At 47.8% G+C, this 23,745-nt stretch overlaps 1 protein-coding gene across 3 annotated transcripts in view; it reads right to left on the reverse strand.

Moving 5' to 3' along the window:
- Positions 1-23,745, reverse strand: part of FRMD4A (FERM domain containing 4A) — a 688,034-nt gene that overhangs the window by 76,313 nt on the left and 587,976 nt on the right. For all 3 annotated transcript variants that reach the window (XM_030819299.1, XM_030819297.1, XM_030819298.1), the window contains 3 exons: positions 18,708-18,773; positions 18,386-18,443; positions 16,015-16,101 (listed from right to left, as the gene is read on the reverse strand). In XM_030819299.1, coding sequence (XP_030675159.1) covers positions 16,015-16,101; positions 18,386-18,443; positions 18,708-18,773 — 211 coding nt within the window. The remainder of the gene's footprint in view (positions 1-16,014; positions 16,102-18,385; positions 18,444-18,707; positions 18,774-23,745) is intronic.

The following is a 23,745-nucleotide window of genomic DNA, read 5'->3' on the forward strand; positions in this document are numbered from 1 at the left end:
CTTGTCAGATGGCACTCCCACTCGGGCCATCTTCTCACATCTGCTCTGCGGGTCTCTACAGAGGGCGACTCACTTCTTCCAGCCTGTCAGCACCAGGGCAGCTGGGGCAGCGGCACCTTAGGGTGCTGTTCTTCTCCCTCGGGGATGGGCAAGCACTCTCTCATAGACACGGCTAGTGAGGAGTCTGGCCAGTGATCCATTTTTAAAATGAGTTTTCAAATCTTAAACATAAACTCAATTATGTACTTAAAAATACACATGTGCGTGCCTAAAAATACACACACACACAGAGGAAGTTCTCTCAACTGTGACTTCTAATGCTCATTAAAGGCAGGACTGGGGTTTGGTTTTCAGTCAAACTTGAGGACCGAGAGAGGCTGCAGGACAGAGCTCCTCTGGCTCTTGGCCTTCCTGTTCAAAGGCCAGAGAAGAGACACCCGTGACAAGGCTGTGCTCGCTCTAGGGGGTACAGGGACCCCACGCAATGCAGCAGATGCCAGTGTACACCTTTCAGAAAGATTATAAGCATTGGTGAAGAGATCTGCAAAATCCCGTGCAGCCCGCAGAAACACCTGTTGGAAAAGCTAGAGAGAAAGAATTGGGTAGTTGGATGAACTATTTCACTGGCCAGGGCTCTTTTTTTTTTTTTTTTCTGACTCAGGGTCTTGTTCTGTTGCCCAGGCTGGAGTGCAGTGATGCGATCATAGCTCACTGCAGCCTTGAATTCCTGGGCTCAAGTAATCCCCCCACCTCAGCCTCACAGGTAGCTGGGACTACAAGCATGCACCACCATGCTCGGCTAATGAAAAACAATTTTTTTTTTTTTTTGTAGAGTCGAGGGTCTCTCTATGTTGTCCAGGCTGGTCTTGAACTCTTGGCCTCAAGCAATCCTCCCACCTCAATCTCCCAAAGTGTTGAGATTACAGGCATGAGCCACTGCGGCCAGCCTCGTTGGGACTCTCTGACGTCTCCCCAATCACTGGTTTGATTCTCACCTACACAGGTTTGTCATGAATTATGCTGTCTGTGAGTAACTTCACCGCTGCCTAACTAGAGCCATAGGATAGTAAACTGGAAGTTCTGGCTGACATTTTATGATAAGCATTATCACTAGAGACGGCCATGAGCAGACCATTCCACAGGAGAGGTGAAAAGCAAGGGGCAGGGAGCTGGTTAGCTAGGTCTCCATGCTGGTTAGCTAGGTCTCCATGCTGGTTAGCTAGGTCTCCAAGCTGGTTAGCTAGTTTTTATGTTAGTTAGCTAGGTCACCATGCTAGTTAGCTACATCCCTATGCTGGTTAGCTAGGTCACCATGCTGGTTAGCTAGGTCTCCAAGCTGGTTAGTTAGGTTTTTATGTTGGTTAGCTAGGTCACCACGCTGGTTAGCTAGGTCAACATGTGCCTTTGTTTGCCAGTAACCCTGGTTTGTTTGATATCATGGAATAGCTATTCACTAATGTCCCTTTTCATTTGTAGTGGTATCTTGGTTTGGATATTAAAACCCTATGGTTACTAAAAGACAAATAACTTTGATTCCACTTATATGAGTGTTCAAACTCATAGAAACAGAAAGTAGAACGATGGTTCCCAGCAGATGGGGGGAGAGAAAAGAGGAGTTATTGTTTCGGCTTTGCAAGATGACAAGAGCTCTGAAGATCTGTTGCACAATGATGGGGATATACCTTACGGAACTGGCCACTGAAAAATGGTTACGATGGTAGATTGTATGTTGTGCGAATTTTATCACAATTTGAAAAAAATCTTCTGGTTAGGTGACCCCGAAACTCCCTCACCCACAACTGAGGTATAAAATGTTTAGGAGGGTGGAAACTGAGAGAGCATTTTTAGAGATGTTCTTGAGAGGCAGATGTTCTGTGAACTCTCTGCTACCCACAGGGGGAAGGCAGAAGATGTACTCTTCTCCTTGAACCTGGAAAGAGAGGGTTCATTAGGGTTACCTGGAGAGCTTAATAGGTATCCCCTGACATCAGACGAACTGAAGCAGGGACGGAGCTAAGATGGGAGAATGGAGAGATTTAACTTTATAGCAAGTTTGAAGCTTTGTCATAAAGAACTGGATACTCTAATTTCTTAATAAAAGCTTATTTTGCTATTTAAAGTGACTGGGTGACTTTGTAATACCTTGGAGTGATCAGAAAAGTCATGGGACTGCCTGTGTTTTTATTGAGAGATAAGGGAAGAACGTGTTCAAAGGAACAGTGGGAGATAAAAGAGATTTGTCAGTCGGGCGCGGTGGCTCAGGCCTGTAATCCCACCACTTTGGGAGGCCGAGGCGGGTGGATCACGAGGTCAGGAGATAGAGGCCATCCTGGCTAACACGGTGAAACCCCGTCTCTACTAAAAATACAAAAAATTAGCTGGCCGCGGTGGCGGGCGCCTGTAGTCCCAGCTACTCAGGAGGCTGAGGCAGGAGAATGGTGTGAACCCAGGAGGCGGAGCTTGCAGTGAGCCGAGATAGCGCTACTGCACTCCAGCCTGGGCGAAAGAGCGAGACTCCGTCTCAGAAAAAAAAAAAAAAAAAAAAAAAGGAGATTCGTCTTTTCAGTCCCAGGTGGTCGATGTTCTTATTATACTAGCAAAGTCTTCTGTTTTTCAGCCAGAGAAACCAGATCTGTTCATAAGTTACTACTGGTTCATGGCTTCTTTTGGAGCGAGCGAGGCTATTGGATGCTCCTCTGCAGTGGTCTGGGATCCAACGATAGCATTTGGTTTTGATTTGCTTCTTCAAATTGCATCCAAGGTCAACGGGGCTCCCTGAGTAATGGGAATCTGCATCTGTAGAGTTATTTAGAAGCCAGCCAGTCTCAGGGCGGCTGCTACGTCATCTGGCTGGGTGTTTATTTGCATGTTATAAATACCATGTGTTGTGTTTGACCCCTACTGTCCACACAATCAACGTGGCTATTTATATGGCCTTTCTTAGTGCTGGTCCACGCGCCTTTTCAGGGGCAGGGAGAACAGCAGAGGAGACCAGGCATTGTGTGGGAAGCAGATGAATCCTGGGAGAACACATATCCCCAAAGACATATCAGCTGCAGTAGAAAAACTGCTTTTGGTTATTTAATCAGATCTAGCTTGAGTACTGGCTCCATGGGAGTCAAAGACAGATGTGGGGTTACCTACTTAGAAATTGGCATTTTCCCCTCCTACCACTTTCTTCTGGAAAACTGTTGCTTTTCATCCTTTCTTTTATTCATGACTCCCCTCTGGCTTTAAAATGAGCTTGCTTTATTTCCCTTGTTTTATTTCTCTTTGTTTCTAGTTTTAAGATTCCTTCAACCTCAGGATTCCTGATCATCTCATCAACCGACTTGTTAAGAAAACTGAGACCCAGGGAAGTGACTCACAATTGTGTAGAATTGTGAGGTGTCTTGACTGCTGGGCCAGGTATCCTGCAAATAATGGCAGGGGCAGGGGGTAGGCATGCAGCACCCCAAGGTGTATGTGAGGGTATGTGAGGCCTGGAGACTGACCTCAGGGACAACTTGGGGAGATTCTTGGAGCTTGAGTGTACCCTTTCCAGGAGGTGACTCCAAGCATGTCACCCTGGGAGAGATTTAGACCTGCCCCTCTTTAGGGGATAATTACATTCTTCCCCTCCTGTAACTTTCCAGATTAATTACTCTCATGCAAGAGCTGCTCTCTAAGAATTATTCACCTAGACAGGGCAATGCTTTTTTTTTTTTTTTTTTTTTTTTTTTCTGTTCATAGACAGGTTAACCTTCCTCAAAGGTGACAGTCTGACACCAGCATGGGCTTCAACAAGAACACAATAAGATACAGGCTGGTGCCCTTGGGAGCTTGGCTTACCAAGACCAGGCTTGGGATGGCCTTCCCAGGGCCCTGTGGGAACTGAGGAACCCTGGCTTCCCAGATCCAGTGACCAAGAAAAAAATTAACCCTCTTCACAAAGAGACGTTGTTTGCTTTTCAAGGCCATCCCGCCTCTTGTTTTCAGTATAAATGACTGTAACAATATTTGCTATGTCAAGGCCAATGCCACTTTTATCCTGGGGAATGAGAAACACTGTGACAAGTAAACTTATTAAGATGGAGAAAATTAGGCTACATCTATTCTGTGTCTCTTAGTCCCCACTTCACAGATATAAAAAGAGAGGCACAGAGAGGTTAAATAAATTGCTAACATGACTTTCTAAAATAAACTGGAAGTGAGCTAGCGCCAAAATTCTTTGGTCAAGAAAATTCTTCTTTGGGGGCCTGGGCAACATGGCAAAACCCTGTCTCTGCAAAAAATACAAAAATTAGCCGAGTGTGTTGCACACGCCTGTGGCTCCAGCTACTAGGGAGGCTGAGGTGGGAGGATTGCCTGGGCCTGGGAGGTCAAGGCTGCAGTGAGCTATGATGGCACTACTGCATTCCAGCCTGGGAGACAGTGTGAGACCTTGTCTCAAAAAAAAAAAAGAAAGAAACTTCTGCTTTGGGCCTTGGAGTGGATATGGAGGTCATGACGGTCATGAATTTATAAAACATCTCTCTCTTTTTGTTTAAAAGTGTAACTGCTCTAGGAAAGAATTTGATTTTAACTCAGACTAAAATGTCTTCATAACAACAGCAAAACAATGAAGTGGGATCTCATAGAAAGGTCCTCGTTAACTACCTGTATGCAGAGCAGCGGGCCCTAAGCTCCACTGCCTGTGCTCAAGTCACCTTCAGGACTTGTGGAATTAGACTGCAGAGTCCCATCCTCAGAGTTTCTGAGCTCGTAGGTCTCAGGCAGGGATCCTTAGTTTGCCTTTCTTTCTTTCTTTTTTGAGATGGGGTCTTGCTCTGTTGCCCAGGCTGGAGTATAGTGGCGAGATCTTGGCTCACTGCAGCCTCAACCTCCTCAAGGCTCCAGAGTAGCTGGGACTACTCCTTTGTATTTTTGTATTTTGTGTGTGTAGAGATGAGGTCTTGTTATGTTGCCTAGACTGGTCTCCAACTGCTACCATCCTCCTGCCTCAGCCTTCCAAAGTGCTGGGATGACAGGTGTGAGCCACCTAGCCTGGCCGTTAGTTTGCTTTTTTTTTGAGACAGGGACCCACTCTGTCGCCCAGGCTGGAGTGCAATGGCACGATCTCGGCCACTGCAACCTCTGCCTCCCAGGTTCGACTGATTCTCCTGCCTCAGCCTCCCTAGTAGCTGAGATTACCAGCATATGTCACCACACCCAGCTAATTTTGTATTTTTAGTGAGATGGGGATTCGCTATGTTGGTCAGGATGGTCTCGAATTCCTAACCTCAAGTGATCCACCTGCCTCAGCCTCCCAAAGTGCTGGGATGACACATGTGAGCCACCACGCCTGGCCAGAGTTTGCATTTCTAACACATTTCCACGTGATGAGGATGCTGCTGGTCCAAGGACCACACTGAGAACCACTGTTGTAGAAGATACCATGCAGCACCGACCAGCCTCTTTCTCCCTGCAGGACTGAAGGACGTATGGCCTCTCCTGGAATCGATCTCAGCTACAGAGAACCACCTTGCCCAAGGTCGCCACCCTCTCGCCAAGGGGGTCACTTGGATCTAATGATTGGTTAATGCTGGGGGGGTAAGGCTTGGCCCCCAGCCTCAACAGTGATGGCGATGGCTCCGAGGGTCATTCTATCTTCAGAGTTTCGTTTAGGTTGAGGGACGCCATGTTGGGACTGCATCGTAGCTCAGCTTCTCTCTGCCTGGTTCTGCTTCCTTTACTTTCCTGTCTGTTGTTAGTCCCAAAGCACACCCCAGTAAACTTCCTGCATGTGAGTTCATCTTAGACTGCTTACCAGGGTATCGTATGTACAACACTCAGGAGTAGACAGTCACTGAAACAGCCCTAGCTCTGAGAGACCCCTCCTGACCAGCCATCACCCCTCCCGCTCTTCCTTACTCTGATTTATTGTCTTTACAGAATTTAACTCTCAAGTCTATGGCCACACCGCCCTGAATGCGCCTGATCTTGTCTGATTTCGGAAGCTAAGCAGGGTCGCGCCTGGTTTGTACTTGGATGGGAGAATTTAGTGCTTGAACACTATTGCTGTAGATTTCTTTAATAAATAAATTTGACCACCTTCCCCACTAGAGTGTAAGCTCTGTGCATGTGGGGACCTAGTCTCTCTTGTTCTGCAGAGCCAAGAGCAGGGCCTGGTACCCGACAGGCACTCGGACAACACTTACTGAACAAGTGAATGAACTTCCAGGCAGGAAGAGTCACACATCCTCACCAACAACTCCTAGGGTTTTAGAGAACTAGAAAGTCTAGGAATACAGAGGGTGCTTTCAAAAGTGTTGTCTGTAATTGGAAATGCCTTATGTTTGTTTAGTGCTTTAGTTTTGTTCATTTATTTTTTTAAAGCAGTTCATTCAATATTGATAGCAACCCATATTATCATAAACCCCCATGTGGTGGGCAGGATAGAGGGTTGCTTTGAGGCACTGGGAGAGGAGAAACCGGCCTTGGTGAGTTGAGTCTCTTGCTCAGCCAGGCCCACTTGGAAATGCTGGTATCCTGCCTCCTGGACCCATGGTCCTGTCTCTGCCTCATCAGCAGAGGCAAACTCAAGTCAGTTTCCACTGAAACTCACCGAGTCTGACTTTCCCCCAGGAATACTCACATGGGGGCCGTTTTATTGGAGAGGATTTCATATTCACCACCCTGTGCTGAATTCTAAGCGCTAGCTCAGTGCTTTCAGGTGATTACCATTCTTTTTCTTTCTTTCTTTTTTTTTTTTTTTTGAGATGGAGTCTTGCTGTTGCCCAGGCTGGAGTGCAGCGGTGTGATCTCGGCTCACTGCAACCTCCGCCTCCCAGGTTCAAGCAATTCTCGTGTCTCAGCCTCTTGAGTGGCTGGGATTACAGGCATATATCGCAACGCCCAGCTAATTTTTGTATTTTTTAGTAGAGACGGGGTTTATCGCATTGGCCAGGCTGGCCTCGACCTCCTGACCTCAAGTGATCCGCCCGTCTCAGCCTCCCAAAGTGCTGGGATTACAGGTGTGAGCCACCGTGCCCGGCCGATGACCATTCTTAAGAGTTTGGGATTACTCTTCCAAATGGAGAGGATTCAGCCATATCTGATATTGGTGATTTGAGAAGGGGGATGTCTAGGATTGATGCTTTGAGAAGACGATCTCAATTTTCTTAGAATATGATTCCTTTTTCCCTTGGAGAGTTATTTTTAAGTAGCAGATTCTGGGAACTCCCCATGCCCTCCACCTCCTACTCCCAAATTCCGCCCCCGCCCGCCCCCGCAGCCAAGTAGGCCTGGTCTCTAGATGCCCAAGGCCAGGGCCTGTCACCCACAGGCATGGAAAGTGTTCAGGTCCACTCAGACTGTGCTGCTATCTGAAGGACTGATAACATACAAGGAGAAGGCCCTTTGGTCCTACACTGTGAATGAGTAAGGGGCAGCTGCAAAATGCTAAGAATGCTGAGTGCATTAAGTGAAGTGTTTCTCCCAGGTGTGCACAGGGTATGGTTTCCAAGGGGAATGCAGATGCTGGAAAGAGGGAGGCAGCCACCCAGGCCGGCCAAGTCAGAGGCCCAGCAAGGAGAAAGTGAGCCAAGGCAGACGCCGACAGAAGAGAACGATAAATCCGCGGCGCACTCGGCAGAATCTCCACCGCACCGCATAATTTAGCCGGGCAATGCCGTCGGGAGTCCACGCCAAGTTAATGGAATATTTCCTGTAAATATTATTTTCCCTTCCTGTCTCATCATCTCATTTCATTCAAAAATCTTTACTAATCCGGGGGAGTGAAAGTAATGCATCAATTTCCAGAGCCAATGCCCCTGCTTCCGAAATACCCTTAGGAATCACTGGAAGCCATGGCGGCTGCTTAGGGACAGGGCGCAGGCCATTTACTCTGGTTCCTTCCCCTAATGCCTCAGAGAGGACCCCATAGTGCTCCTAATCGTGCATTTAAGTGTACATAAAAGCCCCCCTAATTGCACATCAAATAAATAAGTAAATGCTGTCTGCTGAATATGTAACAAGGATTGACGTTGCTATTTCTTCCCAGGGGGGAGATTTCATTAAATCTGGGCTGCATTTCTAAGTGATGATTTACAGATATTGAACATTCTTTACAAGGGAGGGGTTTTTGGAATCACGTGCTTCGCAATATTTGCTCCAATGCTTAAAGCCTCAGATACAGCCTGCTGGAGGACTCTTTATTCTAACTCTTAGTGTCCATTTGGAAAGTCTTTTCTGCTTCAATGTGTAATGGCTTCCGATGATCAGATGGCTGGTTTGTCTGCAGGTCTGGGGACTGTGCGACCCCCTGGTCTCCCGATGCCTCAGTTACTGACGCTGCAAACAAGGGCAGATTGTCCCAGAGATTAGAGCTCTCAGGCTTTCTCGGGCTTCAATCAATCAAAGGAATGTAAGGACCCCTCCCCTACAGAGGGAGCCGGATGTGAGACAGATTTTGTCTAGACTTACTTATATCTGCCCCGTGGGATCCTGATTCTGCAAGATTTAATAAACAATGCCTCTTCAATAGATAGCATTTAATTTTCATTCAAACGTTTCCAGGGACGAAAGAGGTAAAACTCTTGCTTGCACCAGCACAACTGCCTGAAACCAGTGGGATACCCACTCTGAGGCATGTTGCTATTGACAATCATTTCACACAGCTGGCAGTTTTTTCTTTTTTGATGGCCTAGCTCTCTTTACTCAACCATAAATGCAAACTAAGATGAAACTTGGGATTTACCTCCAGTGCCTAAATCCCAACCTGACACTGTCTCATTGTCTCCTGAGGCCAGTAGGACCGTAATTTGTGAAATACGGAGCATCTCACCTCAGCAGCGCTTCTTTCTATTCCCACACATAATGCACATGCTAAAATGGAATGTGGTAACTAGCATAAAATAGGGTAAAACAATTGCTGCAAGATTTGTTTTTTTGGCCGGGCATGGTGGCTCACATCTGTAATCCCATCACTTTGGGAGGCGGAGGTGGGTGGATCTTTTGAGATCAGGAGTCTGAGACCAGCCTGACTAACATGGTGAAATCCCGTCTCTACTAAAAATACAAAAAAAAAAAAAAAAAAATTAGCCAGGCATGGTGACACAGGCCTATAGTCCCAGCTACTTGGGAGGCTGAGCCAGGAGAATTGCTTGAACCCAGGAGGCAGAGGTTGCAGTGAGCCAAGATCATGCTACTGCACTCCAGCCTGGGAGACAGAGCGAGACTCTGTTTCAAAAAAAAAAAAAAAAAAAAGATTTATTTATTTATTTATTTATTTATTTATTTTTACTACTATGACTTTTCTACTTCTGTCATCACTGCTGAGCTAAGACAGACATGTAAGATCCCGTCAGCACCGTACTTGGATGCTACATTCACAATTGTGAATTCCAACCATAGCCATGACAAAGGAGAGAAGAGAGCTACAAAGCACTCAAAGGGATGTCCCCAAGTGTCACATAGCGTTTGAGTATGAACAGCAGCTCAGAAGTGGGGAAGAAGGCAAAGAGGGAGGGGGAAACATCATTGGGTGAAGGACTGAAGTAGATTTACTGAGAGCTAATGAGGGGACATTTAATGTCCTATAAAAAATTCTACATCTTGGCCGGGCGCAGTGGCTCACGCCTGTAATCCCAGCACTTTGGGAGGCCAAGATGGGGGGGATCCCCTGAGGGGAGGAGTTCAAGACCAGCCTGGCCAACATGGTGAAACCCCGTCTCTACTAAAAATACAAAAATTAGCTGGGTGTGGTGGCGTGCGCGTGTAATCCCAGTTACTCGGGAGGCTAAGGCAGAAGAATTGCTTGAACCGGGGAGGTGGAGGTTGCAGTGAGCCGAGATTGCAGCATCGCACTCCAGCCTGGGCAACAAGAGCGAGACTTCATCTAAAAAAAAAAAAAAAATTCTACATCCTATCCTCAGATAGTGTTCAGGGTTCTGCCTGACCTCTTAAAAAGAACTTATATATGCAAGCAAGGGCTGATATTCTGGGGAAGGTGCATGCATTGTAGATTCTGATTTTTCTTAGTCTTGTTTGCTGCTTTTTTAAGGGTGTTTTGGGAGCTGTTCTTCCATATATGTCATTCCAAAATACTACTGAAGTTGGCCTTCAGAAGTCAACATCTCTGAACTCTTCTGAACACGCACGAAAGCCGAAATCCAATCTGCGGGGTGTCCCCACATGTTCAGCTGTTCCTGACATGTGTACCCTGCAGGCAATGAAGCTGTGATTTTTGATTTTTTGACAAACTCCAGCAGCTTGCATTGAGGGCTGCGCTTCTGAAGGCCGGGAGGCTGTCTCTTTAGAAGGTCCAGGTAGCAGAGTGTGGGGGTTAAATGTTCTCTGTTCTCGGAGCCACCGAGAGAACAGGTTTTACTCCAACCCCCAAGAGCCTCTAAGCTCCAGAGTGGTGATTAAGTGACTGAGGGCAGACTCTGAAACTAGGATGGCAAACTGCTTACAACTGGAGAATGAGGGACGGGCTACTGTTGTGCTCCTTTCTGGACAGTCATCAGCTACTCTTTCTTGCTGACTTTTTTGTTTGTTTGGGCTTTTTTGTGGGGGATGAGGGGTAGGTCATATGGAAACACTTAAGTGGATTCTCAAGGCGGCTGCTGAGCCCCTGTGAGTGTGCTGACGGGTTGCCAATGCTGTTGGAGCTGCAGAGGCAGTGGACACCTCTGGGCTCTGAAAAGGAGAGGAAGCAGACTCACCCCTGCCACTGCCTCTACCTAAACACGGGCTCTTCTTGTGTTGGTGCAACGTGACAGAGCTGCTGTAACTGGGTCAGAGTGTCAGGGAGGGCTTCTGTCTGCCGCCGGGCGGGAGCAGCTGCCTGGGCTGGAGATGCAGCTGTTACTGCAGAAGCCTCCAGGTGCACAGTGCTGGGTGCCACTCCCTTGCCTGAGCATCCCTGGAGGCTGGAGGTGGCAGAGATGTGCCAAGCACCAGAGCCAGGAGGGAGTGGCATCCCCTGGAGTGACACCCCTCTCAGACGGCTCACCCAGCCATGAGGCCTGTGCATGGGACCTTCCCTGCCCTCGGTGTGCATGGACACTGCTGGCCACACCAGGGAGCCTGCTGACCTTCCCCACGTCTGAGTTTTCAAAGCACAGACGGCTGCCATTGGTGGTCCTTGTCTCCAGGCATACAGCAGAATCCCTGTGGGGCTTCTTCTGGGCTCAGTGGCCTGGTCGGAGGTGGAGGTGAGTAGGCCTGCAGGGGGCTGTGGCATCTAGATGTCCCAGCAGCTTCAGATGAGTTCCTGATGTACAGTGGAGGTTAAGAGCCACTGGCCCAGAGGCACTGAAGACAGACTTTTGGCTTAGGTGTGGACTTGCATCGATATGCATTCACATGTGTGTGCATCTTTTCAGATTCTGAGATCTGGGATCAGGGTGTGGGGCTTTTTGTAGTCTTAGAAACTGACATGTCCCTTAAACATAACACAGACGGCCTTTTTATAATGGTGATGAGGTTGGCAAATGCAACAAAAAGAAACAGGCACCCCGTTTACGTCTTCTTGTAGCTAAGGCTTCTTAACAAGGGCTCCAGATGAGTCCATGGCCTTGCCTTTAAGCTCCATCTGACATTTTAGCCGGGTGGGGGGGTACCCCTAGAAGCTAACAAAACTAAGGTTTTGCTTTCCCTCAAGGGCTTTTCAAAGGCCCGCTTTTTTTTCTTTTTTGGAGATGGAGTCTCGCTCTGGAGTGCAGTGGCGAAATCTCAGCTCACTGCAACCTCTGCCTCCTGGGTTCAAATGATTCTCTTGCCTCGGCTTCCCAAGCAGCTGAGATTATAGGTGCCCCCCGCCCCCCCAGCAGGCCTGGCTAATTTTGTATTTTTAGTAGAGATGGGGTTTCACCATGTTGGACAGCTGGTCTTGAATTCCTGACCTCAGGTGATCTGTCAGCCTCGGCCTCCCAAAGTGCTGGGATTACAGGCGTGAGCCACCTCACCTGGCCAAAGGCCTGTTCTTAATTTTATATTCAGATTGTACATTCATTTCTTAAGGAGGGCCCCAAATTATGTAAGCTTCAGGGCCCATGCAATGGAAGCTGTCTCTGCATCTCACCATGATCGTTGTGACTGGGAAACGACTCTTCACTCCTAGCTACTGGTGTGCCAACTGCCAATCCAACCTCCTCCCTCTGTCCAGTCTCTGGTTCAGTGATGCTTTGGAAATTCTTGCTACTCCTGAGCTCCAACTGAACGCCCAACTGCCTACTAGTCACAACCACCTGGATGTCCCATCAAGCCTGTAGCGTTGCATGTCCTAAGCTGCACTCATCCCTCATCTGTTACTCCCAGACCTCCTCTTCTCTCAGCGTCCACACTCTGGTGGATCCTGAAGCCTGGGAGTCATTCTGCATTGCCCTCCTCCTCTCACGGCCTCCCTCTTCCACCTACAGGTGATCAGTAACACACGCCTTCTCAACATCTTGGTTCCTGTCCTCCATCCTCAAGCTCCGCCAGGTGTTGCCCGCCCTACCCTCATCACGTCCTGGTTTCTCAGTCTTGTCCTGGGTTTTTCCTATCCAACCTCCAAGCAGTTTCCAGAGAGTGCTTCTACAACAATGGAAACCTGACACTACACTCCTCAGCTTCAAACAGACCGCGGCCACCACTCCCCATAGAGGAGGAAGTCCTCTTCGCAGAGGCTTCAAGCCTCCAGGAGCCTGCAGGCCGCAGCTCCTCACCAACTCCTCTCTTTTCACTTGATGTTCCAGAATGAAGGGCACTGTGTCCCCTACCCCTGTCACTGTGATTTCAGGCACACTGGCCTCTCTCATGCATGCCTCTGCGCCCCATTCCTCCATCTGCGAAATTCTTTGCATCCTTGAAGACCCCACTCACTCTCTGCTTCCTCTGTGGGGACTTCTCTTCTCCTTACACCCAGCTGATGCCTGCCTTCTTGAATCACCCCCGACCCTCACACAGATTCCTATTACACCACTCAGACACTGGCTGGATTATCACACATCTTGGAGGACAGGATTTATGTCTCATCTCAGTGCCCAGGGATGTGCTTGGCACCTAATAGGTATGCAATAACTTTGTTTTTCTTTCTTTTTTTTTTTTTTTTGAGACAAAGTCTGGCTCTGTCACCCAGGCTGGAGTGCAGTGGCGCGATCTCAGCTCACTGCAACTTCCGCCTCCCTGGTTCAAGTGATTCTCCTGCCTCAGCCTCCCCAGTAGCTGGGATTACAGGCATGTGCCACCACGGCCGGCTAATTTGTATCTTTGGTAGAGACAGGGTTTCACCACTTTGGCCAGGCTTGTCTCGAACTCCTGACTTCAAGTGATCTGCCCGCCTCGGCCTCCCAAAGTGCTGGGATTACAGGCGTGAGCCACTGCACCCGGCCGCAATAACTGTTTTTTTGAGCGAATGAATGAATGATGGCTGTGACAGATTGGTAGTCTGTCCTTCAAGTAGGAATGGGCTGGAAAATTCTAACTTCTTCCTCCAAGGCCACAGAAACCCAAGTGATTTTCAATAACAACCCAGTCTGGGTTAGAGCCAATGGCCTGGAAAACTATATTGACCTTTTGACATTTTTAATTCATGGACCTGGATAAGTTCCATTCATTATGTAAATTCTCTTATTTGATGGCTGATTATTCATGCCTTTGGACTCTTACTTTTCCTTATCTTGAAGCCTGTTTTAGCATCTTATAATAATAGTTATAATTGACTGAGCCCTAGCTATGCATCCTTTCCTGTGTTTTACATACATCAAGTGCTAGCTCATCACCTCTTCACTCTTCGTTAGAACCTCAATTAGAGAAATAAAGAAAGCTTAAACATATTAATAAATTGAACCAAACAAGTATGAATACTTGTTAGCATATCCTCTAAAAAGCTTAGAGGGAGAAGAGATTTCGGCCGCTGGATTTTAATGATCTCTGCTGTAGATCTCCATTATGCACGTCGGCCTTGGTCTTCCATCACTACGGGCAAGAGAGTGCTCAATGTATTGCAGCCAGAATTTTGTTAAAGGCTTTAGGAAGTATTCTTAGCTTTTGCAAGCAGCAAAAATAGTCAGGCAGGTTGAAAAGAGAAGAGTCAGGCCAGGTGTGGTGGCTCACACCTGTAATTCCAGCACTTTGGGAGGCTGAGGAGGGCAGATCACTTGAGGTCAGGAGTTTGAGACAGGACTGGACAACATGGTGAAACCCCATCTCTGCTAAAAATACAAAAATCAGCCAGGCATGGTGGCAGGCGCCTGTAATCCAGCTACTGGGGAGGCTGAGGCATGAGAATCGCTTGAACCTGGGAAGCAAAGGTTGTAGTGAGCCGAGAGCATGCCACTGCACTCCAGACTGGGAGACAGAGCGAGACTCCATCTCAAAGAAACAAACAAACAAACAAAAAAACAAAAATAGAAGGGTTGTTCTAAAAAGAAGGAAGGAAGAGAGAACTCAGGAAGAAAAGGCACAGAAAATTAAAAAGGCCATGTGGGAAAAAGGCACAGGGAAAACAGGAAGAAAAATACAGGGAGGGAGAGGTATGGATCTCACAATCGAGGAAAACAAAGCCAGAAAAGGTCAGAACAGAGGGTCTAATTCATTTCTTGTTGCACATAAATGGATAAGGAAAGGCTTTGGAGATAGCTGCAAAACAACACTCCCTCCACCCGCCAAGGAGCCAAGTTCTCCCTGAATTGTTCCCAGTCAATAATTTCCCCATCATTTGCTCAGCATCTTTTCTTAGAACTTAACCACCTTACTGATCAATGGAGTAAAAATCTTCCCAACATGGGAACATTTTTTCTTCTATCAATTTAATAAAGAAGTTGGCGAAGGACAGATGCTAACTGGAGAGCCTACAATCCACTCAGATATGTAATGTGGGTTTCAATCCTATTTGTGGATAAAACAGCTTGGAAAGCAATCTGGAATGACATAATGGCCCAATATTGCTTTCTCTCTGCTAAAGCAAGTGTGGTTTTCATAGGTTTTTAATATGTATTTCAGGGTTTGAACTGCATACCATCTCTGTTATTCTCCGCCGGGGGATCTGAATGATAGCACTCGCCTCTAAGATATGTTTCCATTATAATTTTTCAATTTGTTCTGGTCTGAAAAGTGTGTGTAAACGAAAACAGAGAGAATTCAAATGCTGTATCCCTTTCAAACATTCCATTTTGGGTTTACAAGGACTTTGCAGACCGTTCTCTGTTTCTCTCCCTCTTCAGCAAATAACCTTATTTTCTGATCACCTTTATTGAGCCAGAAAATATGTGCTGGATTTCCAGGAACCCCTCTCTGTCTTATTTTTCAGCTTTTCTGTTTTTTGTTATGAGACAGAGTCTTGCTCTGTCACTCAGGCTGGAGTGCAGCAGGGCAATCTTGGCTCACTGCAAGCCCCGCCTCCCGGGCTCAAGCGATTCTCATGCCTCAGCATCCCAAGTAGCTGGGATTGCAGGCATGCACCACCATGCCCAGCTAATTTTTGTATTTTTAGTAGAGACAGGGTTCTACCATGTTGGCCAGGCTGGTATCGAACTCCTGGCCTTAAGTGATCCACCACCCTTGGGCTCCCAAAGTGCTGGGATTACAGGTGTGAGCCAGCGTGCCCAGACTTTCAGCTCTTTTTGACCTGCAACCTCTTCTTTCAGCTCTCCCACCTCCCCTGATCCTGTGCCAGAAACCTTTGGGAGAATTTAGACTGGCTTCAGGATTCAAGAGAAATGTTACATCGTTTTTCCAAAGAATACGGCCCCGCCCGAAATTAAGGAACACGATAGTCCCTCAAAAGTCTCTTTGCCTATCTGCTCTGGGGGGAACTGAGCCAGTCATCTCACCCTAAGTAATTATAACAGCTTAGGTTTCCTTAGAGACAGGGGGAAAAAGATGAAAAAATATTTACCCGGGGAACTCAGATGGGATTGCTGTGGAGTAATTTGTATATACTAAAATTAGCAGGGGATTGGTGAGACTTTAGGCTGCATGGTGTTAGCATTTTTAAAGTGACTTCTATGCCTGTTCCTCTCTGGATCTGAGAGGAGTTAAACACACGCAGGAGACCACCCTTACCTTTCTTGGCTTCACTTTATCATGGTAGTCATACTGGAAGATCCCTTTGTAGCTCAGGCCCAGCCACCACGGTATGCCCTGCTTGTCCTAGAACATCAAAAAAAGTTTGGGTGAATATGGGACTGGAGGAAGTAAACACGTGCAAAGTGGAGATTTCCTGGCTCGGGGGTAGACGAGGGAAAGTGCCATTTCCTTGGAATGGATGGAGCCCACCTGTCTACTTTGTTCCTTAACAGATGCATCCATCATTGAAGGATACTCTGTTATGTGAAGAGGGTGACATGGGGAGTGCTGGGGGCCTGGCTCTGCTCTTAATCAGCCGCACAGCCGAGGTCCTTTCCCTTTATAAATAAGGAATGAATGCCCTGCTTGCCCTCTCTCTCTCTCTCTCTCTCTTTTTTTCCTTCTAAGAATTTAGGCATTCCATGCTGGGACGCCCACTCACCACAACTGAAAATCTGTGAGATGTCACACCTAATAAAAGGACCTTCTGGGCAGAGAAACTGTCATCGATGGTCAGAGCCAGAGGAGCTGTGGAGACGATGGAAAGTGAATCCTCTCATTTTAACAACAAATCACAGCAAAGAGTCGGCCCAGCTTTACCCAGGACCTTCCCCAGCTCCGGGGAGCACAGGCTGGAAGGTGTCACCCTGAGGTCCTGCTCACCCAAGATGACAGCTGGGTGCCAGGCAGGGTTTTAGGACTCATGCTGTTGGATAGGGTAGCACAGTGGAAGCCAAAACAGTCTCAGGACTGAATTAGAAACACCAAGTCCCTGTTTATTCCTTTTTTTTTTTTTTTTTTTTTGAGATGGAGTCTCACTCTCTCACCCAGGCTGGAGTGCAGTGGCACAATCCTGGCTCACTGCAACCTCCGCCTCCCAGGTTCAAGGAACTCGCCCACCTCAGCCTCCCAAGTAGCTGGGATTACAGGCCTATGCCACCACGTCTGGCTAATTTTTGTATTTTTAGTAAAGACAGGATTTCACCATGTTGGCCAGGCTGGTCTCAAACTCCTGACCTCAGGTGATCCACCCGTCTCGGCCTCCCAAAGAGCTGGGATTACAGTCATGAGCCACTGCGCCTGCCCCCGTGGTTTATTAACAGAGACCTCTTGTCACCTGAGCGTAAGTTGCAATTCTATATTCAAATAGGATGATTCTGAGTTAATTAGAGCCCCCAGAAGCTAGGATTTTATAGTGAGCATATCAAGCAGCTTTTCCCTAGCTATGCCCTAATTGCCAAGTTTCTAAATAACCTAATACACCCCCATAGTGGGTGTCTGGAAAACTCGAAACTGGCATCATGGTTTTGAAATATTTGTGGGCTGTGAGTTATTTCAAGATGAGCAAAAAGATAAAAGGCAAAAGAGATAAATCTTGAAATTTCTTTTCAAGCTTCTGGGTATATGATTTCTTAAAACTTTAAAGGTGGGATAAAATCCTTAAACCCCTGCCTCTGGGAAGCAGCTGTGTGCACTGCAACGGTTTCAGAGAACAGAACAAGAGGAAACCCAATGCCACTGCAACAGCAGATTGACCAGAGAAGGGCTGTCATCACACCATGAAACAGGGCATCAGTGAGATCACAAGGCCACTGGACAGGGAGCCTGATGCAGCTGGGCCAGGCTTCCTGGATTCGGGCTCTTTTCCAAATTAGTAGCAGAGCCATTGCTTATGCTTTGAGGTTCTAAGTGCCAAACACCCATATTCCTCTGGCACTTTGAAAATCACAAGCCCTGCTTCTGATCTTTACCAAACTGAAATAAAGAGCACAGTTTTGAAGTTTTCTTGGAAGGCAGAAAGCATATATATCAGAGGCAGCCTTTCTGTTAAGTTCTAGGGCTGACAAAGAAATGGACCACAGGTTGAAGCAAGTTGAAAGACTGGATGAAGTTTCCTGTCTTGAAATTCTCTCCTCGCAGCATGCAATCTTCCTGACCAAGTCCTCCTTGACTTCCATTCCCACCAGGAATTATAAAGAAAAAAATAATGAGGGCTGGGCACGGTGGCTCACGCCTGTAATCCCAGCACTTTGGGAGGCCAAGGCAGGGATATCACCTGAGGTCAGGAGTTCGAGACCAGCCTGGCCAACGTGGTGAAACCTCGTCTCTACTAAAAATACAAAAATTAGCTGGGTGTGGTGGCGTGCACCTGTTATCCCAGCTGCTAGGGAGGCTGAGGTAGGAGAATTGCTTGAACCCAGGAGGTGGAGGTTGCAGTGAGCCAAGATCACACCCTGCACACCAGCCTGGGAGACAGAGCAAGACTCTATCTCAAAAGAAAAAGAAAAAGAAGAAAACATATAATGAGAAGTTTTGATTTGTTTGCTTAGGGGAGGTTTGGCAACTTTCACCAAGTGAGTTCACTCACCTTCACTGCATAATAGTGAACCCCGTAGGTTGGGAGAGACTCCACGATGCTCATGTAGCTGGAACGACAACACGAAGATACACAAACACACACACGCACAATGCGCAAAAGGCTAGTTATTCAGCAGATCTGGTATCATATACATACTTGTGTATGTGTATGCGATAAAGTTCTTGGAGTGATTATTTACTTGAAAATTAAATGGAAACATACACCCCCCACTCCCAGATATGTCTCTGGAGAGGAACTGAACAATCCTGACATACGATATATTAACACACACAAACGCTGTCCCCACGTGAGCTGGGAAGGGGCCACTTACTTCACGATTGCTTGACCTCTTGTCTGACCGTTCAGTTTCTTGTAGTGCTCAATGACTCTGTCTTCACTGCAATTAGAAGAAAAGAACGCTGTTATCGGAGTCCCTAGGTCAACAGCCAAGCTTCCTGCCAGTAAGATATTTCTCAGTCCCATCTCATAAGAAGCTCCAAGGCACCAACAGCTCCTGGAAAAATGATTTGTCCCGGAGTGGCATTTCCAAACTCAGTCTGAGTGCTATCTATTTGGATGTAGATTTACTTTAAAAAGAGTCTGTTTTCCCCTCAAAGGACTTACATTCTCTGTGTCTTGGATGTTTTTGTTTGTTTGTTTGTTTGTTTTTTTCTTGAGACGGAGTCTTGCTCTGTCACCCAGGCTAGAGTGCGATGGTGCGATCTTGGTTCACTGCAACCTCCACCTCCTGAGTTCAAGCAATTCTCGTGCCTCAGCCTCCCGAGTGGCTGGGACTACAGGTGCGTGCCACCACACCTGACTGATTTTTGTATTTTTAGTAGAGACAGGGTTTCATCATGTTGGCCAGGCTGGTCTCAAACTCCTAACCTCAAGTGATCCACCCACCTTGGCCTCCCAAAGTGCTGGGATTACAGGCGTGAGCCACCATAGCTGGCTTATTTTGGATTTCTAATCAAGAAATATTAAGACTGGAGCCCAGGCTGGGTGCAGTGGCTCACCCCTGTAATCCCAGTGTTTAGGGAGGCTGAGATGGGGGGATTGCTTGAGCCCAGGAGTTTGAGACCAGCCTGGGCAACACAGTGAGACTCTGTCTCTACATAAAAATACAAAAATTAGCCAAGCATGGTGGTGCATGCCTGTAGTCCCAGCTACTTGGGAGGCTGAGGTGGGAGGATTGCTTGAGCCCAGGAGGTCAAGGCTGCAGTGAACTAGGATTGCACCACTGCATTCCAGCCTGGGTGACAGAGTGAGACCCTGGCTCAAAAACAAAAAACAAAAGAACAAAAAGACTGGAGCCCAGGTTTTGGGATCAGCTCCTTGGAAGAAATGGTACCGTGAGAACAAGAGGAAGCAGACAGCGGAGATGACGTGTGAATTCCCGGGCTGAACTCCCTGGGGCCCTTCTTATCCTCATCTTCCCAGTCCTGTCCACACAGGGCCTCATGGGGGGATGGAAGGCATTGACCTTAACCAAGCGCCCACAGCCTACCTGCTCTGAATGCGTAGTCAGGGACGGAAGGCTTTCCAGGAGGATGGAACGTTCTGGAATTTGGGCTTGGTTAATATGAACCATGAAGCAACAAAAGCCCCATAGGAATGCTTGGGGAACAACAGCAAACCAGCTACCAGAATTAGACAGGCACTCCCTCCCTTTTCAAAATCTTAGGTTTTTTGTTTTTGTTTTTGAGATGCAGTCTCCCCTGTCACCCAGGCTACGGTGCTGTGGCACGATCTTGGCTCACTGCAACCTCCACCTCCCAGTTTCAAGCAGTTCTTGTGCCTCAGCCTCCTGAGTAGCTGGGATTACAGGTGTGTGTCACCACACCTCACTAATTTTTGTATTTTTAGTAGAGATGGGGTTTTGCATGTTGGCCAGGTTGATCTCGAACTCTGGGTCTCAGGTTATCTGCCTACCTCTGCCTCCCAAAGTGGTGGGTTTACAGGCGTGAGCCACCACGCCCAGCTGAAATCCTAGTTCTTATATAACAAGAGGTTAGCTGGCTTCTTGGCAGCAGTGGCAAGCCTGCCTCCTGAGAAGTGACTCTGGTGCCCATGGGGTAGGAGATACGGCCGCTCCCACCCCTGCCTTCGGATGGGCAGAGCCAACCTCGGAAATCCCAGGGAAGCAGGTGCAGGCAGAAAGCCCCACCCCCACCTGCTGAGGTGTGGAGTCCAGATACCTCGGCCTCCCTGGTCTGGCCCCAGAGCCTTGGAGCCTCAGTTCTCACTGTCCTGTCTTACTCCTCTTCACCCTCCCTGTCCTCCGTCAAAGCTCCGTGAGGGGAGGTGATTCTAGGGGTTTACCCTCGAGATCTCAGTAGAGGATCTTTATTATCTATTATTATTATTTTCCAGACAGGGTTTCGCTCTCTCGCCCAGGCTGGTGTGCAGTGGCATGATCCTGATTCACTGCAACCTCCATCTCCCGGGTTCAAGCAATTCTCCTCCCTCAGTCTCCCGAGTAGCTGGGATTACAGGTGTGCACCACCACGCCCGGCTAATTTTTGTATTTTTAGTAGAGATGAGGTTTCACCACATTGGCCAGGCTGGTCTCAAACTCCTGACCTCAAGTGATCCGCCCACCTCAGCCTCCCAAAGCGCTGTGATTTCAGGTGTGAGTCACTACACCTGGCCCTACTATCTATTATTCATCAGCCCAGGATCTACCTAAAGCCTTCTTTTACCCACCTTTTTCTGTTTTCATTTTTAGCAAGGCCAGCATTGGGGGTAACAGGTTCTACACATTCATCACCTAGTCCTTGGGGGTAATTTATTTCGCTTTCAATGACTACCTTAACCTCCAACTAGTATCTTTTAATTTTAATATTCTGGAATTTGACGCATAGAGGACAGTGAGAGGTCTTCATAAAGAAGGGTCTTTATAAATACCCAGAATGAGGACGAGCCAGCTACAGGGGGCCTTGCCTCAGTTGGAGAGTCACTTCCGTGGGGTCTGGACATCCTCTATTCAGAAAGGGGCAGACCCAGCCATCTCTCTCCTTGGCTCCCCCATGCCGAGGAAGTTCTATGTCAAGTGTGACAAAGTCGTCTCCTGAAGATAGTTCTCGAAAAGCATGCTCCCGAAGGGCAGGCCCAGCCTCACTAAACCTGCAGAACTGTGTCAGGAGGTTCGGCGGCTCCACTTCCTTCCATCCCACTCACTAAATCAACAGCTGCCTTGGCGTGTTTCCTACCACGTGATCTGGGGTTTTGTGAGGTCGACTCCTAGATCCAGGGTTAAGCAACTCAGTGTAGATAGGGGCCTTTTTCCTTTGCAGCACTAGGGAGAGAGGGTCCCTGGGGTGAGTTCAAGAGGTGCAAGTCAACATAGCAGTGTGGCCACGAACACACAGAAGGCTCAGGAGAAATACCAGTGAAAGAAAGTCAAAACTGCTGTCAGAAAGCTGCGCCACTGTTTAACCACTACATGTCCTGACCACAGGGTTCTGGGTGGCTGACAGCTGCAGACATCTTTGCCACCCCCTGTTTGCCCTGTAACTCCTGCTCTCTGAGGCCATTTGTGAAGCCACAATAGTTGCCTTCTCCATCCTCAGCTTTTCCTGCTCATTTTGCCCCCTTAAACATGGTGGGCTTATCCTGGGATAACAGGCTCAATCCTGACCGAGAACCTATTCTGCTCCCAGCCTGTCCCCACCTCTGCTCTGGAACTTCCCAGAGAGCTGAAGTGCTCTGAGCTTTGCAAACAATTTTCCCATACCCTAGATTTGTAGCAGGGACTCAAGGGGATAACTAGCAGAAATCCAGGAAGCAGAGTAAGCGCTGTCTGGAGGACACAGGGTTGCACGGAGGAAAAAGGCAAATGACCAAAGCTGCCTGTGCCCAGGTCGCTGGCTGGGTCATGTTGTTAAGTCAAATGACCTCTCTGCAGACAAGGGGTACAGGAAATGCATGGCTGATGGAAGGGGAAACAGGGATGGTGATATGATATGGTTCCCCGTCTTGGAGCAGATGCTGGCCTGCTGTGCTCAGTGGTTTCAGGGTAAAAAAAGATGTCCCTGCACACCTTATTGAGGCGGTAGGGGTGGTCAGGTGGTCCAGCATTTACAAACTAGGCCTGCGAGGCAGAATCCAGGTCAGGGTCCTGATCCCTCCATGTTCCGTGGCCCTGGGCACATCATTCTAACTTTCTGCCTCAGTTGCCTCCTCAACAGGGAAATCACATGGTGTGAAAAGTCCATGCTCATTAAATGCAGGGGGAGAATTCGCAGAAAGGCTTCTTGCACCATGACCCAGCATTATTATGCTGCTTTCCCTGCTTCTTAATGACATGATGTGACTATGTATTTCCTCTCTTCATTACCGTCTGAAGTAGGTTGGTGTACGTCATCCCATTTTGCAGAGGAGAAATTGATGAAAGCTACCTGGCTAGTCACTGCAGAGGCTTGGCTGGGATGCTAAGACCCACTGCCTTGGTCACCAGGCTGCAGCCTGCAGGTTGCCCACCCAATGTGCGAACTCCGGCGGGGGCAGGAGAGCCCCCGAAGAATGGTGAGTACAGCTCCTTAGTTCAGGAATGATCAGGAGAACTTGACACTCTGGGCAACTGTGATGAGAGGGGCAAAAACGTCTCCCCCACCAGTGAGGGGTCCTGGTTAACCTTGCTGAGTGGTGAATCTGAGGCCCAGAGGGAAGAGCAGTGAACAAGCTGTGTGCACCTGCTCTCTCTTCATTCTGTATCTGTAGGAAGCAGGAACAGCACTTATCCCTCTCCTTGCGGCTTTGCTTTTTAAAAATCTATCTATATATAGGGGTACAAAAATACAGTTAAATAGAAGGAATATGTTCTAGCATTTGATAGAACAGCAGGGAAATTATAGTTAACAATAATTTGTTGCATATGTCAAAGTAGCCAGAAGTGAAGATCTGTAATGTTCCCAACACAAAGAAAAGATAAATGTTCGAGGTGATGGATATCCCAGTTACCCTGATTTGACCACCGCACATTATGTACAGATGTCAGAGTATATATACAGGAAAAATATGTACAACTATTGTGTATCAATAAGAATCAAAGTCCATATAAATAAGGTTGAAATATTAGAGCCAACATCAAGTAGCCAACAACAGTGAAATGAGGTGAAAGGGCCTGTTGTGGTTGTGGTTGCTTTTCAGTAGGGTATCGTCAGGAGGGTCCCTGTCATTGACTTTTATACATCGTCTGGGCTGTGATGCTGACTGAGGGCATGTGGCTCCCCCGTCCTGCCACCCTCTCAGGGCACTTAACACTGGCTTGGGCACTTATGGGTCTGAAGGAGGCTCAGGGAAAGTGCTGGCCTGGTCATGATGGTATGGGATGTTCTGCCAAGCCAGCTATAGGTGAAGATGCT

The sequence above is a fragment of the Nomascus leucogenys genome, chromosome 9 (assembly GCF_006542625.1).
Source record: "Nomascus leucogenys isolate Asia chromosome 9, Asia_NLE_v1, whole genome shotgun sequence".
Lineage (NCBI taxonomy): Eukaryota > Metazoa > Chordata > Mammalia > Primates > Hylobatidae > Nomascus > Nomascus leucogenys.